Source organism: Mytilus edulis, chromosome 10 (assembly GCF_963676685.1).
Source record: "Mytilus edulis chromosome 10, xbMytEdul2.2, whole genome shotgun sequence".
NCBI classification, from domain to species: Eukaryota; Metazoa; Mollusca; class Bivalvia; order Mytilida; family Mytilidae; genus Mytilus; species Mytilus edulis.
Genome location: NC_092353.1, coordinates 67,722,349 through 67,740,035, shown reverse-complemented (window position 1 = coordinate 67,740,035; position 17,687 = coordinate 67,722,349). Strand labels below are relative to the sequence as shown.

The following is a 17,687-nucleotide window of genomic DNA, read 5'->3' as shown; positions in this document are numbered from 1 at the left end:
TATTTATATACGGAAAATAAACGTAAAACAAATATGTTACACAAAAACAAACGACAAACACTTAATTTCAGGCTCCTGATTTGGTACAGGCACATACTTACATAATGTGGCATGGTTAAACATGTTAGCGAGAAGTACACCGTTTCGGAGCTAGACAAACACCTTGTTTTTAATTCGTTCCTTATTCGCTTATAAAACGTTGCACCTTTGAATAATTTCTGGTGGTAAATATTTGTTAGAGATGGAATAACTCTATTTCCGCGTATGTACCCGTTTCAGCGCTCGACTGATACCCTGTTACTTATTCGTTCCTTATTCTCTCCTAACACGTTTATTATACGTTGCACCTTTAAAGAATAAAATCTTGCCAATTGTTCTTGTCCCTGGTGGTAACTACGGGATATAAGAGGTGAAATAACCATAGTAGCGCGAATGTACCCGTTTCAACACTCAACAGATACCTTGGTACTTATTCGTTCCTTATTGGCTTATAAGACGTTTGTTAAACATTGCACCTTTAAAGACAGATTTTAAATTGTTTTCTTGTCTCTTGTGGTAACTATATGTTCTAAGAGGTAAACAAAATCCTATAAGGTGCGTATGTATCCGTTTCAGTGCTCGACTTATACCCTGTTACTTATTCGTTCCTCATTCGCTTATAAATCGTGTGTTTTGCGTTGCACTTTAAAAAAGAAATATTTAAGTGTCTCTGGTGGTAACTTTGGGTTCTTAGAGGCGAAATAACCCTATTAGATCTTATGTACCCATTCCAGCGTTCGCTTGATACCCTCTGACTGATTCGTTCCTTATTCGCTTATGTGTGTTATATGTTGCACTTTTAAAAAGAAATATTTGCGTGTCTCTGGTGGTAACTTTGGGTTCTTAGAGACGAAATAACCCTTTTAGAACTTATGTACCCGTTCTAGCGTTCGATGGATACCCTGTTACTTAATTGTTCCTTATTCGCTTATAATATGTAAGTTATACGTTGCACTTTTAAAAAGAAATATGTTTGTGTCTCTGTTGGGTACTTTGGGTTCTTAGAGGTGATATAAACCTATCAGTGCGTATGTACCCGTTTAAGCGCTCGACTGTTACCCTGTTACTTATTCGTTACTTATTCGCTTATAAAACGTTTGTTATACGTTGCACCTTTTAGAAAATGATTTTCAATTGTTTTTTGTCTCTGGTGGTAACCAAGAGTTCTAAGAGGGGGAAATCCTATCAGCGCTTATGTACCCGTTTCAGAGCTTAACAGATACCCTGTTACTTGTTCGTTACTAATTCGCTTATAATACGCGTGTTATACGTTGCACTTTAAAAAAAAGATTTTCGTGTCTCTGGAAGTAGCTAGGAGTTCTTAGAGGTGAAATAACCCTATTAGAGCACATGGATCCGTTGTAGCTCTCGACAGCTGGTACTGGGCTGATTTGTAAAAGATATACTTCAGTTACCGTTGTATTGTTCATTACTTTCTCTTGCATCAAATTGTACTCGCCGCGATATAGCCTTGTTGTGCTAATGCGGCGTAAAGCAACCAACAATCAATCAATCAATCAAATTGTACTAAACTCACGTTAAAGTATATAATCTTCTACTCTTATAAAACGTTTGTTATACGCTGCACTTTAAAACACAGGTTTTCAATTGCTGTCTTGTCTCTGGTGGAAACTATGGGTTCTTAGTGGTAAAATAACCCTATTATAACTTATGTACTTGTTCCAGCGCTCGGTTGATAGCCTGTTACGTATTCGTTCCTTATTCGCTTTAAGGTGACTTCCGACACTAAGGGAAGTAACTCCATCTTACTGGTTACCGATTAAACGTTTCGTTTTTTCTCCCTTATAAAGCGGGAACAGTCTGTCGTCTGGTAAACAACTTCTTCACAATGACGTTTCGTTCGCGAAATCGTGGAAAGTTTACCAACAAAGTAAGTTACTTTAGATCATCCTTTTTGAAAAAAAGAAACATTGTTAAGACAGAAAATTCAGAACATGAGTATGCAAAAAAAGACGACGAGTTAGACACCATATCAATGTTCGCCGATATCGATATTGGAGCAGACGTTATTGTACCATCAGACCCGTCTCACAATGACAGCTGGAAGGAGGGGAGGCGTGTTATTGAACTGTTTGAGCTAGCTCAAAATTTGATGTGCCAATTATGTAATTGCCCTTTGAACCTTATTGACACTGTGAGTGAGAGAAAATATGGTCTTGGGAGTGTTCTAACCATTCCTTGTGGGAGTTGTACCGCCTGTAATAGTGTGGAAACAGGGAAGAGGAATTCAAATGGAGCTTTTGTAGTGAATTCAAAGGCAGCTATTGGTAAGATGTTTGATTAATCATATTTTATGTTTTGTAAAAGCTATCTACTGGCATAGAAGTATGTTCCTTTAGGATAAGGGGAACTGTCCTCACTTCTATGTTTACTTTCTTTCTTTAGCCCAAACTTGTGGTCTCAACAGTAATAGGTGCTTAAAACTACTTTTTCTAGGAGCCGTGCTGCCGAAATTTTTTACATGTTTGGACCCCTTTTATCAAGGGCAGCACATGATTGAATCATATATTAAGATAGATTGATTATCAGTTTCACTATAGTCAAAATGCAGTCGTAGGAAAGTGTCGCAGTAAAAAATTAATCAGAATAGTCTTTCAAAACATAACTACTCGAAATCGTTTTACGTATGAAATATGTATGAAAAAACAGGTCAATCATGAGTGATTCATATATAAAATACTTTACAAACATGAAATTTAACATAAAACTGATCACAATGTTGGATGATTTTTCAAGAGATGTGTTCTGCAGGTTCACGGTATTAATACTTTTAATATACACATAATACATGTATTGGCCTTCTTTTACTTTTAGTTCAGTAAAGCTCTTTATGAGCTGGGACCCCTAAAGTAAAAGGAGGCCTTAATGTATGTACATGTATTATACACATGCAGACAAAATTATTTTCAGATACTCTAAATTGGTACAGGCAGACAATTGTCATAGGGTTAAAGTTATTTTGATAAAATTCTAGGAAAGATATTTAAAATGAACAAGAAGAGTGTATGAAGTAACCCTGTTAACATGAATAAAATTATTTGTTATCAGGATTTGAGGTAAAAAATTGATTAATACTGAGACAAAGTAAGTTACTCCAGCCGTGTGACCTATATGTACTTTTTGTTGGGTCTGATAAAAAATAATAACGGGGAATAAATTTTACATTTTCAGGTATGATACATGCCGGAATGGGGGCAACACATGTTAACAACTTCCTGGCTGGTTTGAATGTGCCTCCTGTTCATTCATCAACAATAAGAAAGAAGGAGAAAGAAATTGGAAAGAAGATACAGGAGGTTGCTGCAGAATCTTGTAAATCTGTACAAATCAAAGAAAAAGATTTGAGCAATGGGAAGGTAAAATTAATATATAATTCACTTGTTTTATGCTTGTCACGTTGTGCTAGATCAACTTTGTGGTCATATAAATTTGGGGGGTTTATCTACATTCTCATCTCAGTGTATACAATAAACTTTTGAATCTACAGACCAAAAGCTAAAATTTTAGTTAGATTCTGGTGCCTAGATGATATTAGTTACACAGTGTGCAATTGTCCTAATACAAGAATTTATCGGGTCAATAAAATTCATATTGGGTTACGAATTTATCCTGATTTTGTTATATTACATATTATTATATTCAAATTCAATATAAGGACAATATCAATCAAATTATTTAAGATATTTAATCTGAAACTAAAAAAAAATAATATTAGGGATATTAGAACAACTGAAATTTATTCTTTTTTTTATTAGGACAATGGTATAAGGGAAAGATAATTCCAATTGACGTAATAAAAAATTGTACTGAAACTTATAAGGACAATATCAGCCAATCAAATTGCGTGAAATTACCATAATTCAGGATAATATGATTTATACAGGCAAGACAGCAATTTTTCATGCCTAGGCTGCTTGGTCTGTGATAGTGTGTTACTTTTACTATTTATAACTACTATGAATATGCATACATACTGTGCCTGTACAAAATGGGCAAAAAAAGGGTTCATATTTTTACTCTCAGATTGCAGAAGTCAGTACATTATATTGCACAGTACGGCCTTCAACAATGAGCAAAGCCCATACTGCATAGTCAGCTATAATAGGCCCCGATAAGACAATGTAAAACAATTCAAACGCGAAAACTGACGGCCTTATTTATGTAAAAAAATGAACGAAAAACAAATATGTAACACATAAACAGAGCCTTGCATTAGAATTAACTTGTTCCTAATTGTCATGAATTTTATATTCCAAGAATTTTGGGAATTTTGAAAGTTAAATCAATTTATCTTTTTTCATATTCTGTTAGGTAGAAGCAAGTTTTGATGGAGGCTGGCAAAAGCGTGGCACAGGATGGCAGTATGACAGTAATACAGGTATATAGTAGAAATGAGTTTCATTTTTAGCTCACCTGGCCGAAAGGCAAAGTGAGCTTTTCTCATCACTTGGCGTCCGGCGTCGTCGTCCGTCGTCGTCGTCGTCCTGCGTTAACTTCTCCTCTGAAACTACTGGGCCAAATTTAGCCAAACTTGGCCACAATCATCATTGGGGTATCTAGTTTAAAAAATGTGTCCGGTGCCCCGCCCAACCAACCAAGATGGCCGCCATGGCTAAAAATAGAACATAGGGGTAAAATGCAGTTTTTGGCTTAAAACTCAAAAACCAAAGCATTTAGAGCAAATCTGACATGGGGTTAATATTGTTCATCAGGTCAAGATCTATCTGCCCTGAAATTTTCAGATGAATCGGACATTTCGTTGTTGGGTTGCTGCCCCTGAAATGGTAATTTTAAGGAAATTTTGCTGTTTTTGGTTATTATCTTGAACATTATTATAGATAGAGATAAACTGTAAACAGCAATAATGTTCAGCAAAGTAAGATCTACAAATAAGTTGACATGACCGAAATGGTCAGTTGACCACTTTTGGAGTTATTGCCCTTTTTAGTCAATTTTTAACCATTTTTCGTAAATCTTAGTAATCTTTTAGAAAAATCTTCTCCTCTGAAACTACTGGGCCAAATTTAACCAAACTTGGCCACAATCATCATTGGGGTATCTAGTTTAAAAAATGTGTCCGGTGCCCCGCCCAACCAACCAAGATGGCCGCCATGGCTAAAAATAGAACATAGGGGTAAAATGCAGTGTTTGGCTTATAACTCAAAAACCAAAGCATTTAGAGCAAATCTGACAGTGGTAAACTTGTTCATCAGGTCAAAATTTATCTGCCCTGAAATTTTCAGATGAATCGGACATTCCCGTTGTTGGGTTGCTGCCCCATAAATGGTAATTTTAAGGAAATTTTGCTGTTTTTGGTTATTATCTTGAACATTATTATAGATAGAGATAAACTGTAAACAGCAATAATGTTCAGCAAAGTAAGATCTACAAACAAGTCAACATGACCAAAATGGTCAGTTGACCACTTTAGGAGTTATTGCCCTTTATAGTCAATTTTTAACCATTTTTCGTAAATCTTAGTAATCTTTTAGAAAAATCTTCTCCTCTGAAACTACTGGGCCAAATTTAACCAAACTTAGCCATAATCATCATTGGGTATCTAGTTAAAAAATGTGTCCGGTAACTCGGCCAACAAACCAAGATGGCCGCCATGGCTAAAAATAGAACATGGGGGTAAAATGCAGTTTTTGGCTTATAACTCAAAAACCAAAGCATTAAGAGCAAATCTGACAGGAAGTAAAATTGTTGATCAGGTCAAGATCTATCTGCCCTGGAATTTTCAGATGAATCAGATAATCGGTTGTTAGGTTGCTGTCCCTGAATTGGTAATTTTGAGGAAATTTTGCTGTTTTTTTGTTATTATCTTGAATATTATTATAGATAGAGATAAACTGTAAACAACAATAATGTACAGCAAAGTAAGAACTAAAAATAAGTCAGTATGACCAAAATAGTCAATTGACCCCCTAAGGAGTTATTGCCCTTCATAGTCAATTTTTAACAATTTTCTTAAAATTTGAAGATTTTCAATAACATTTTCCACAGAAAGTAGTTATAGATAGAGATAATTGTAAGCAGCAAGAATGTTTAGTAAAGTAAGATCTACAAACACATCACCATCACCAAAACACAATTTTGTCATGAATCCATCTGTGTCCATTGTTTAATATTCACATAGACCAAGGTGAGCGACACAGGCTCTTTAGAGCCTCTAGTTATGCTATGGGATCATATTTATGTGTGATTTCATATTTATGCTAAGGGATCTGATCACATACACATTTATGTGTCGCTTCATATTTATGCTTGGATATCACATATATATGTGGTTTCATTTATATGCTTGTACATCACATATGTGGTTTCATTTTTATGCTTGGAAATCACATAAATGTGTGGTTTCATATTTATGCTAGCGGATCACATATATATATGTGTAGTTTCATACAGTTATGCTTGTAAATCACATATATGTATGGTTTCTTATTTATGCTCGATAATCACAAAAATGTGTGGTTTCATATTTATGCTTGCAGATCACATTTTACGTGTGGTTACATATTTATGCTCCTTTACATAAGAAAATTAGTTTCAATTTTTTTGTTCCCATTCTCTAATATAAAAAAAAAGATGTGGTATGATTGCCAATGAGACAACTATCCACAAAAGACCAAAATGACACAGACATTAACAACTATAGGTCACCGTACGGCCTTCAACAATGAGCAAAGCCCATACCGCATATACAGCTATAATAGGCCCGATAAGACAATGTAAAACAATTCAAACGAGAAAACTAACGGCCTTATTTATGTAAAAAAATGAACGAAAAACAAATATGTAACACATCAAACAAACGACAACCACTGAATTACAGGCTCCTGACTTGGAACAGGCACATACATAAATAATGTGGCGGGGTTAAACATGTTAAACATGGTTAAACATGTTAACTAACTTTAGTTAGCTCAACTGCTATGAAATTGATACACAATACTTTTTACCACAAAATACAGATCAATTATGAATTTTTAGGGTGTCACTTTAACTGTTCTAGAGTTTTGCAACTTTGATTATGAAAAATATTGCTGAATGTTTTGTTTCCATTCTGTAACTTTAGTTTGTCTAGTAACAGTACCAAACGCTATGAAACTTGTACAAATGCTTATTAAAACACAATACAAATCAAGATTATTTTTTTGTGTATATGAGTTCCTTGCAACTTGTATATGTCTGTCAGGTAGGGTTCACATTAAAAAAAACTGAATGAAGTTGAATTTATTTAACACTGTTGTCAAAACTTCATTCCATTAATAAATTAAGAAAAGTTCTTATTCTCTGTTATATTTTTATTTGAAGGACATGCTAGTATGATAGGCTTAAAAACAGGCAAGGTAATGGACTATGCATACAGAAGTAGAAGCTGCAGAGTTTGTGAGGTTCATGAGGAGAGAAAGGAAACTGTCTCTGCTCATGATTGTTGCCGAAATTGGAAGGGTACCAGCAAAGGAATGGAACCAGACATGGCTGTGGAAATGACACACAAACTAAATGACTCAGGGTGCCAAATAAAGGTTCTTCATGCAGATAATGATTCTACTACCACCTCAAGGCTCAAAGTCCACTTTGAAGACCTAGAAAAGAAAGATGATCAAAACCACGTAAAAAAGGGATTCTCTAAAAAATTGTACGAGCTTTCAAAGAAGTACAAGGAACTGAAACATCCTGATGTCATCCCTTATCTTGTCAGATGTTTCATGTATGCCATCAAGGAGAATGAAGGATCAACAGATGATTTGAGAAAGGGTTTAAACAGATTAGTTCCCCATGTTTCAGGAGACCACTCTCTATGCACAGATATTGAATGGTGTACCTACAAAGATGACCCTGTAAATTTTAAGTAAGAAACTTTTTATTTAACTAATGCGATTAACATAATGCTATTTCTAATTATCATCAAAATTTTGCATTCTTTCAATGAACACTTTTCCTGACTGGAAGTACTTGCACTATAACTCTTCTACTTCTCTGAAACCCTTCACCAGAATATTTTGAATATTTTCATTTATGGAGATTTGCATTGAAAAGAGAGATAACTCTTGCAAAAAAAGCAAAAAATAAAAATTGATACAAAATTATAAATTTACCGCTTCTATTCATTAGATTGTATTGATTTTTGATTTTTTAGTGGTCTTTAGAGTATAAGAAACAACTCTTAAGGTGTTTTCATATCTTTTATCAAGCTATAATCTAGATTTCGTAATTAATTAGTTGACCATTTATTGAATTTTTCAACATGTCAAGGTAAAGAATCTCAAATTTAATAAAAATAATTAAGTATTTATTCTTCTTTTTGTGGTTTAAAGTTTCTTTAGATAAGTAAGTTGCTGAAAAAATATAATATACAGATATATTCAATACCAAATTTTCACATTATTTTTTCAAAATGGTCACAAAGCTTCAAATTTGCAATTTCTTTAATGAAAAGTGCATGAAAAAAATAAAACTACCCATAACACTTCAGTTTTGTACATTTCATGAGCAGAAGATTATATAATTCTGTCAAATACAAACTTACAACCCCATCAAAGTATCATACTTTACATAAATTTCAAGAAAAACAACCAAAAACTGACCAAAAAAAACTCAGTTTTGCAAGAGTTATCTCCCCTTCAAATGTCTATGGAAATTGAAATTTAAAAAATGCTGATTTCGAGTTTTCCTCAAGTTAGATTTTATGGGAATTTTTTCTGTTTATATAAAGGACATAATGCTATAGATAAAAACTAAAACATATACTGTTGCAATTAGTTTAAGGGTAAATCTTAGTTTGACTGGACTACTCCTGCATATTCTTCAAAACTTATGCTCATTTTGTAACATTTGAATGAACAAAATGATTACAAAATATAAATTATAAGGGTAAAAAGATGGACAAAACATGACCAAGGGACATTTTCTTGATTATTCACACTGAAATTTTATGTAAAGATAATTGGTTTTAGAGCTATTGCTCTTAAGCATTTTTTTAAAAACTTTGTCTGTTGTTTTTTTAATTGAAATGCTTTTTTTAAACGACTAGATCAAAATGTTATTTCCCCCTAATGATATATATGTTTTTCAGGTTTACAATATTATTTATTTCACCAACAATGTACCTTCTTCATATCTTAAACTTTGTGAAACGGACATGCATGTCTCTTGGTGTATTACAGGTATAAAAGCCTGCCTGGTGGAAAGTGCTTGTCAAATGATGCCTTGACCAGTGAATTAAGGGAATTGGTCCAACAATACAACAGAAGAGCAGAGAGTTTACAAAATATGGGATCTACACAAGCCAATGAAAATTTCAATCAAATTGTTGGAAGCAAATGTCCAAAAGCAAGGTAAGAAATTAATACACCCCCCCCCCCCAAAAAAAAAATGTTAAAAAAAAATCATATAACCACATTTTTTTTGTGATCATGATCTTTGGTTGGTTAGTGAGTGGCTGCCAAATGTTTCTGTTGATATCCCCTTGTGAACTTCTTCTCGTCTGCTGTGGTTCTGTTGTGCTTTTTCTATGGTTGTTATGTGTGATGTCATATATCATAAATCTAAATTTAGCATTTTTAAGGGCCAAGTGAGCTTTTCTCATCACTTTGCGTCTGACCCGGCCAACCAACCAAGATGGCTGCCATGGCTAAAAATAGAACATAGGGGTAAAATGTAGATTTTGGATTATATCTCTGAAACCAAAACATTTAGAGCAAATCTGGCAAAGGGTAAAATTGTTTATCAGGTCAAGATCTATCTGCCCTGAAATTTCCAGACCAATCGAGCAACCCGTTGTTGGGTTGCTGCCCCTGAATTGGTAATTTTAAGAAAATTTGGCAGCTTTCGGTTATTATCTTGAATATTATTATAGATAGAGATAAACTGTAAACAACAATAAGGTACATCAAAGTAAGACATACAAATAAGTCAACATGATCAAAATGGTCAAGTGACCCCTTAAGGAGTTATTGCCCTTTATAGTCAATATTTATCAATTTTCATAAATTTTGTAAATTTTTGTAAATTTTTACTAAATATTTTCCACTGTTACTACTGGGCCAAGTTCATTATAGATAGAGATAATTATAAGCAGCAAGAATTTTCAGTAAAATAAGATCTACAAAAACATCACCAAAACCAAAAACCAATTTTTCATTAATCCATCTGTGTCCTTTGTTTAATATGCACAAAGACCAAGGTGAGCGACACATGCTCTTTAGAGCCTCTAGTTTATATTATCCGCCAATATACATATGAATAGAAAAATAGCGTCAATATATGTAAAAATAGAAACAAGGTTTCACATAGGTGAAATAACTTATGAAACATACAATTGTCATATCCAATGAATACAGTATAATGCTACACCATATGTAATATTTTTAAATACATGTATATACTGCAAAAAATAGTGAATGGCCATACATTTGCAAAGAAGTGGTATGATTTCCAATGAGACAATTATTATCAAAACACAAAATTCTTTCAACATCAGTTATCATTTTACAAATGATAAAACTAAAAATATTTAAGGAATGACTGTTCTATTTTTTCTGTCTATAAAGAAATAACACAAAAAATTTGGTGCACACTGAATAACGCACATAGCAGGTTATTTAACAGTGTGCACCACATATTTTATGTTATTTCGAATAGACAGAAAAAAAATTACAATCATTTCTTATAACTTAATTCTAAATTCCATTTTAAACCATAGAAAACCATGAAAAAACGGTCACATGACTTAATTATGTCCATGGGCTCATAACAAAATAACGTCAGCCAATCAGAAGACGCGTTAAAATTAAATTAAACATGTATGTGAGCATGATAGTTTACAATAAAAAAATAGATTTCACAACTAGTGAGACTTGTATCTATCGCATGCTATCAACCCTTGTTATTTAACGACAACTAAAAGGATTCCAGAAGCTGGTCTATCATTATTGATCATTATTTTGTAAATGAAAAACCGAAGTTGATAACAAGCGACATGAAAGCCTCACTCATTATGTAACCTATAATTATATAATTTTACTCTTTTATTTATCATAAATTGTAGATCTTATGGTGGATCCTCATCTTTCAACAGCAGGTTATCAGCAGCTGTTTTACAGAAAAATGAAGGATATACATGGTTGTCAATGGTAAATACATGTTAGGATAATAATTAATGACCTTCTTTGAGTCTTCATTTCATATGGAGACATATTATTCTGATAAGGGTGTTTTGCTGACACACATTTGTTTATGGACATACACTTAGTAGTTTTTGTTTGCCTCGACTAAGTATAAACAAACTAGTGGAGTACCCTTAGAAATCATTTAGCCGGTTGGTGTCCTTAGCTGTTTAAGGTTTAAATATCAAAGTTCATATCTCAGTATCTATAAGTTTGAGGATCATGTAAACATGTACTCAGATGCAGAAAAGAACAGTTGAACTGTATTGATTTAAGTTAAAAGGTCAAGGTCACAGCTATTGAATATGTTTTTCTAATTTGCATTTGTATTGGAGTCCAATTCCTGATCAATGCTCATATTTTTCACTTATATTTCATTCTAAAATTCCAATGTACATTAAAACAATCACTTACATGGATGTACATTATATGCTGAAGCAATACAAAATTTTGTACTCAGCAGTTGAAATTATTGTTGCAATCAAGTTGTAAAAAACCTTGTCATATTAGGTTAAACATTTTTTATGATACAGAGTGCCTTTGGTAGTTGGATATATAATCTGCTTCAATTGATGTTTTACTCTTATAGTACAAAGTATACTTGAATATTAGGGATTTTTTTTAATACTGTGTAGCAAGAAAGGTCCTTGACACCATTTTTTATTTTTATTTTCCTAAAACATATTATAAAAACTTCTCACATTTTATTTCAAAATTCCATCACATAGATTTCTTTTTATGCACAAAAATGTGTTTTTTCATGATCACTTAGCAAATTTAGGCAAAGCTTGAAAAATAGCAATGCGACCTATCCTTTTTATTATATTTTTGAAAAGAGCATAGTAAAGTCTTCATCCTGGCAAATGCATAATTCTTATGCAATATGGATGTAACAATTTTTTTCATTGGTTAAAAGTTGCAGTCAAATCCACAGTTGACCAGGCGTAACTAAGGAGGGACCCACCATTTAAAACTACATATGCGACCGACAAATCTACAATTGACAGTGGCAACTCTTCAACTACAGAACTGTGATTCCTTAATTCTACACTATAACATGATTATACATTACAATATTTCATAAATAAATCATACTTTCAGGTGAATGAAGCTTCAGAACTGTCCCCAGGCCAATTTACAATGAAAGTTGGAGAAACTATGAACAAGAAATTGGAGAGGCAGAGGGAAAATCAGAAAACGCAAACGTTTAAAAAGAGAAGAATTGAAAAGAAAAAGAACAGGAAGAAGGCCCAACGGAGTTCTAGTGTAAAAGAAGGAACAACATACCAACAAGAAGTAGAAGTAAATGAAAATGCTTGTGATATTATTCAGCAAATTCCTTCTTCTCTTATTCTTAGTAATACAGATAAATATGTAGTTTTTGATTTGGAAACAACAAGTCTTTCCAGGAACAGTGACATAACTCAGTTGGCAGCTGCCAGTGGACTAAATCTTTTCCAGAGATATATTATGCCAAGATGTGACATTTCCAATGAAGCAAGTAAAATAACTGGTATTGCATTTTGTCATGCCACTAACAAGATGTATTTGAATGGTAGAGAAGTAGAAACGTGCACTATTCAACAAGGGTTGCTAGATTTTTTAGATTTTTTAAAATTGAATGAACTGCCTATTCTTGTCGGACATAACATCACCAACTTTGACATGATGGTTCTAGAAAATAGACTGAAAGAATTTAATATGTTTTCTGCCTTTACAGCCTCTGTGAAAGGCTTCATTGACACTCTTAAGCTGTCCAAGAGAGTATTTCCAAAAGCAGATGTAGACAACTACAAACAACAAACCCTGGTAAAGAAGGTCCTAGGAATTGAATATGCTGCACATAACGCAAAAGATGATGTTTTATCTCTTAGTGAACTTTTTAGTCAAAAACTACAAAGCAGTTGTGAAGAAGATGATTTACATCATGTGAATTTTAACTCTTGTAAACTGTCTTTAAAACCCTTAGTTGATAAAAAAATTATTAATGCAACAGTTTGCATTAAATTAGCAAGAAGTGGTATTAATGTTACACATTTAAAACTTGCAAATTCTAGAGATGTAAATGGCATCAAACTCATTTTGACAGATAACAATGTAAACAATAGATATGCGAGTTCCATTATTGGGCATTTGTCAGGTTGTGAAGAATAATTTTTATGGAACAATATACATGGATAATATACATGTTATTTATTTTTAGTTCACCTGCATTTCACATCAGTTGGCATTTTTTGTCCTTTTATCATGTTTATAGTTTAACATAGGACCTCTAGATGTGAAAGACATTTTAAAATATTTTTTTCAGAACAAATGGGCTAATTAGAACCAAACTTGGTGGCAAGTTTAAAATGTTTTCTTACTGTTGTGCATCTCACTGCAACTTTTAAGATAAAGAACAGCAATCAAAGAGTTGTTCCTTATTGCAACTTCTGTCTTATGTACATGTATATTACCTTTTTATGTCAAAGTCATACCCATCATATCCTTTCCTTCATATGATTCCTATCTTTTGGTTTTTTTTCCTCTAAGATTTCATATTTAATAAAAACACAGCACCTATTATCTTTATTCTTCTTATCTGATTTATGAGAATAATAGTATTGAAGAACATTATTAACAAATAAAATTTTTCTTTTATTTGTATTTTTTTTTTTTAAATGTGTCTGGTATTTGTGTGATTGATTGGTTGGAATTTTGATGTAGGGATGGACAATTTTGACAGGAAATGAAGAAAACTCTAATTTTTCTCCGACTATCAATCAGAATTTAAATGAAATAGAGGAATTAAATATATATATTAACGACAAGGTGAAAAAAGTCTTGATATTTTTTAATCTGTTCAACAGCAAAAATCATACCTATGAATTGTTACTGTCTAAGAAATATAATGAATTTTGCCTGGAACTGCTGAGTATTTTTTTTTCCTGCTAAATTTTTACTATAGAAACACTTTGTAAAAGCAATAATATCATGATATTCCTTGATAATTACATAGAAGCCATATGTTGTAGCTCTAAAATAATTGAATTTGATCTCTTTATGTCTGGTAGATGTGATACTTGCACTTCAAAACAATGTAAAATATGAATTTTCCTACTTCTTGCCTTGTTGCCATGGTTACCGTTGTTCATAGCAACAAAAATTAGCATTTATTTTATTCTCATGTGAAACTTCATTAATGCCAGTAGTTTATACCAAAGATATAGCAACATATTCTTATTTTTTTACACACATTTTTGAAAGATATACAAAGAATTGCTTGTGATTACTGTGTTGGCAGGGGTAACAAAAAAGTTTTTAGGTCAAAATTTAATCTGGTGACCCTAATTTTTTTTTTTTTTTTTTTAAAGCTTATTATTGAGACCATATTATGTCAAATTTAAAAAAAAATTCAACGGACCAATTTTTTGGAAATTTATGAAAAATGAGAAAAAATCACAAAATTTGGGTTTTTATGTGTGCAGCTGTGTTGATAAAATTAGCTCCAGATTTAATAAATATGTATAAAACTGCCATTATTTGTGTTTTTTTTACATTTTAAACATTACTTTTGTGATAAATGAAGAACAAACCTTTCAAATTACTTTCAAAGGCTTGAAAAAAATCCAGAATTTTCATTACAGGTATGTATTTACCCATACATGTGATGTACCAACTTTGGTGACCGTTACCATGGAAACGAGTCTGGTGACATACTATTTTTAACTCAAATTCTTATAGAGGCCATTGCATAGTATATGTATGCAAAATTTAAGAAGAATTCAACGGTGAAAAAAAATTTGTTATTACTGTAGGGATTCACCTTAAATACGCGTGGTATACGTTGCACCTTGAAATAAATCGATTTTCATTTGCGTACATGTTTCTGGTGGTAACTATATGTTCTTAGAGGTAAAATAATACTATTAGTACGTATGTATCCATTTCAGCGCTCGACTAATACCCTGTTACTTATTCGTCCCTCATTCGCTTATAAAACGTGTGTTTTACGTTGCATTTTTAAAAAGAAATATTTTAGTGTCTCTACTGGTAATTTTGGGTTCTAAGAGGCGAAATAATCCTATTAGAACTTATGTACCCGTTCCAGTGTTCGATTGATACCCTGTTACTTATTCGTTCCTTATTCGCTTATAATATGTGTGTTATATGTTGCACTTTTAAAAAGAAATATTTGCGTGTCTTTGGTAGTAACTTTGGGTTCTTAGAGGCGAAATAACCCTATTAGTAATTATGTACCTATTCAGGCGTTCGATTGATACCCTGTTACTTATTCGCTTATAATATGTGTGTTATACCTTTCACTTGAAAAAAAAAAAGATTTTCATGTCTCTGGTAGTAACTAAGAGTTCTTAGAGGTGAAATAACCCTATTAAAGCATATGGATCCGTTGTAGCGCTCGACTGGTACTGGGCTGATATGAAAAAGATATACTTAAGTTACCGTTGTACTGTTTATAACTTTCCCCTGCATCAAATTGTACTTAACTCACGTTACAGTATATAATCTTCTTCGCTTATAAAACGTTTGTTATCTGCTGCTCCTTATAAAAACACAGATTTTCAATTGCTTTCCTGTCTCTGGTGGAAACTATGGGTTCTTAGAGGTAAAATAACCCTATTATAACTTATGTACCCGTTCAAGCGCTCGGTTGATACCCTGTTACGTATTCGTTCCTTTATCCCTTATAATACGTTTATTATACGTTGCATCTTAAAAAAAGATTATCGTGTCTCTGGTGGTAACTACGGGATACTAGAGGTGAAATAACCATTGTAGCGCGAATGTACCCGTTTCAACACTCAACAAATACCTTGGTACTTATTCGTTCCTTATTTGCTTATAAAACGTTTGTTAGACGTTGCACCTATAAAGACAGATTTTCAATTGTTTTCTTGTCTCTGTTGGTAACTATATGTTCTTAGATGTGAAATAACCCTATCAGAACTTATGCACCCGTTTCAGCGCACGACTGGTACCCTGTTACTTATTCGTTCCTTATTCGCTTAAGATACGTGTGCTATACGTTGCACTTTTTAGAATAAATATTTTAGTGTCTCTGGTGGTAATATTTGGTTCTTAAAGGTGAAATAACCCTATTTGAATTTATGTTTCCGTTTCAGCGCTTGACTGATATATTGTTACTTATTCGTTCCTTATTTGCGTATAATACGTATGCTATACGTTGCACCTTTTGAAAAATGATTTACAATTGTTTTCTTGTCTCTGGTGGTATATTTGGGTTCTAAGAGGTTATATGACCCTATAAGCGCGTATTTGAACCCGTTTCAGTGCTCGACTGTTACCCTGTTACTTATTCGTTATTTATTCGCTTATAATACGTTTGTTATACGTTGCACCTTTTAGAAAATGATTTTCAATTGTTTTTCTTCTCTCTGGAGCAGGATTTTCATTATGAGGATCATCGTGGTTCAAAGTGTAATTATGTTAGTTGAAATCTACACTAAAATAATAACATTTACGACTCACCCTTCGCCTGTTACATAACGTTGCAAGAATACAGGTAAAGTACAGCTGACAAGCACCTTGTTAAAGGCAATAATCTTCATCTGGTACAATCGGAATGCAAAAATATGGAAACATGATATTGAAAATAAAACTCTTGTTTAAGGTCAGAACGATCGATTTTCAGCGATGTTTGTGTAGAAAAGTTAAAGTAAGCATCTTAATGGGGAAAAATGTAAAATCAAGCATAAGGTCAAGATATATCTGCCTTGAAATTTTCAGACCATTCAGGCAACCCGTTGTAGGGTTGCTGCCCCTGAATTGGTAATTTTAAGAAAATTTTGCAGCCTTTGGTTATTAACTTGAATATTATTATAAATAGAAATAAACTGTAAATAGCAATAATATACAGCAAAATAAGAGCTAAAAAAAAGGTCAAAATGATCAAAATGGTCAATTGACCCCCTTAGGAGTTTTAACCCTTTTTAGTCAATTTTTTACAATTTCATAAAATTTGTAAATTTTTACAATCATTTTCCATTGTAATTACTGGGCCAAGTTAATTATAGATAGAGATAATTGTAAGCAGCAAGAATGTTCAGTAAAGTATGATCTACAAAAACAGCACCATCACTAAAACACAACTTTGTCATGATTACATCTTTGTCATTTGTTTAATATGCACATAGACCAAGGTGAGCGACACAGGCTCTTTAGAGCCACTAGTTTTTAACTGCTTGCTGCCAGGAAGCAATTCACCGACATATTTTCCATATGGAAGTGACCTTATAGTGACCTAAGGTTAAGTAACCATGTAACCTCAAGTTTCCAAAATATTCTATAGAAATCCCAAATAAAAAAAATAATGGTGCTATGAAATACCCCAGACATATGTTTAAGACATAGAAATGTTTTTCTGCAATAAAATATATGATTAATTACCTACAACTGTCAAATTCAAGGGAATATTTATACAACCGGATG

The 17,687-nt window shown here is 32.8% G+C and overlaps 1 protein-coding gene across 1 annotated transcript; it reads left to right on the top strand.

The window, feature by feature from the left end:
• Positions 1-1,852: 1,852 nt before the first annotated feature.
• Positions 1,853-13,647, top strand: LOC139491732 (uncharacterized). The gene is made up of 7 exons (XM_071279563.1): positions 1,853-2,327; positions 3,232-3,416; positions 4,372-4,438; positions 7,381-7,921; positions 9,237-9,407; positions 11,120-11,204; positions 12,339-13,647. The coding sequence occupies exons 1-7, from the start codon at positions 1,889-1,891 to the stop codon at positions 13,389-13,391; spliced, it is 2,541 nt and encodes an 846-aa protein (XP_071135664.1). The 5' UTR covers positions 1,853-1,888; the 3' UTR covers positions 13,392-13,647.
• Positions 13,648-17,687: the final 4,040 nt, after the last annotated feature.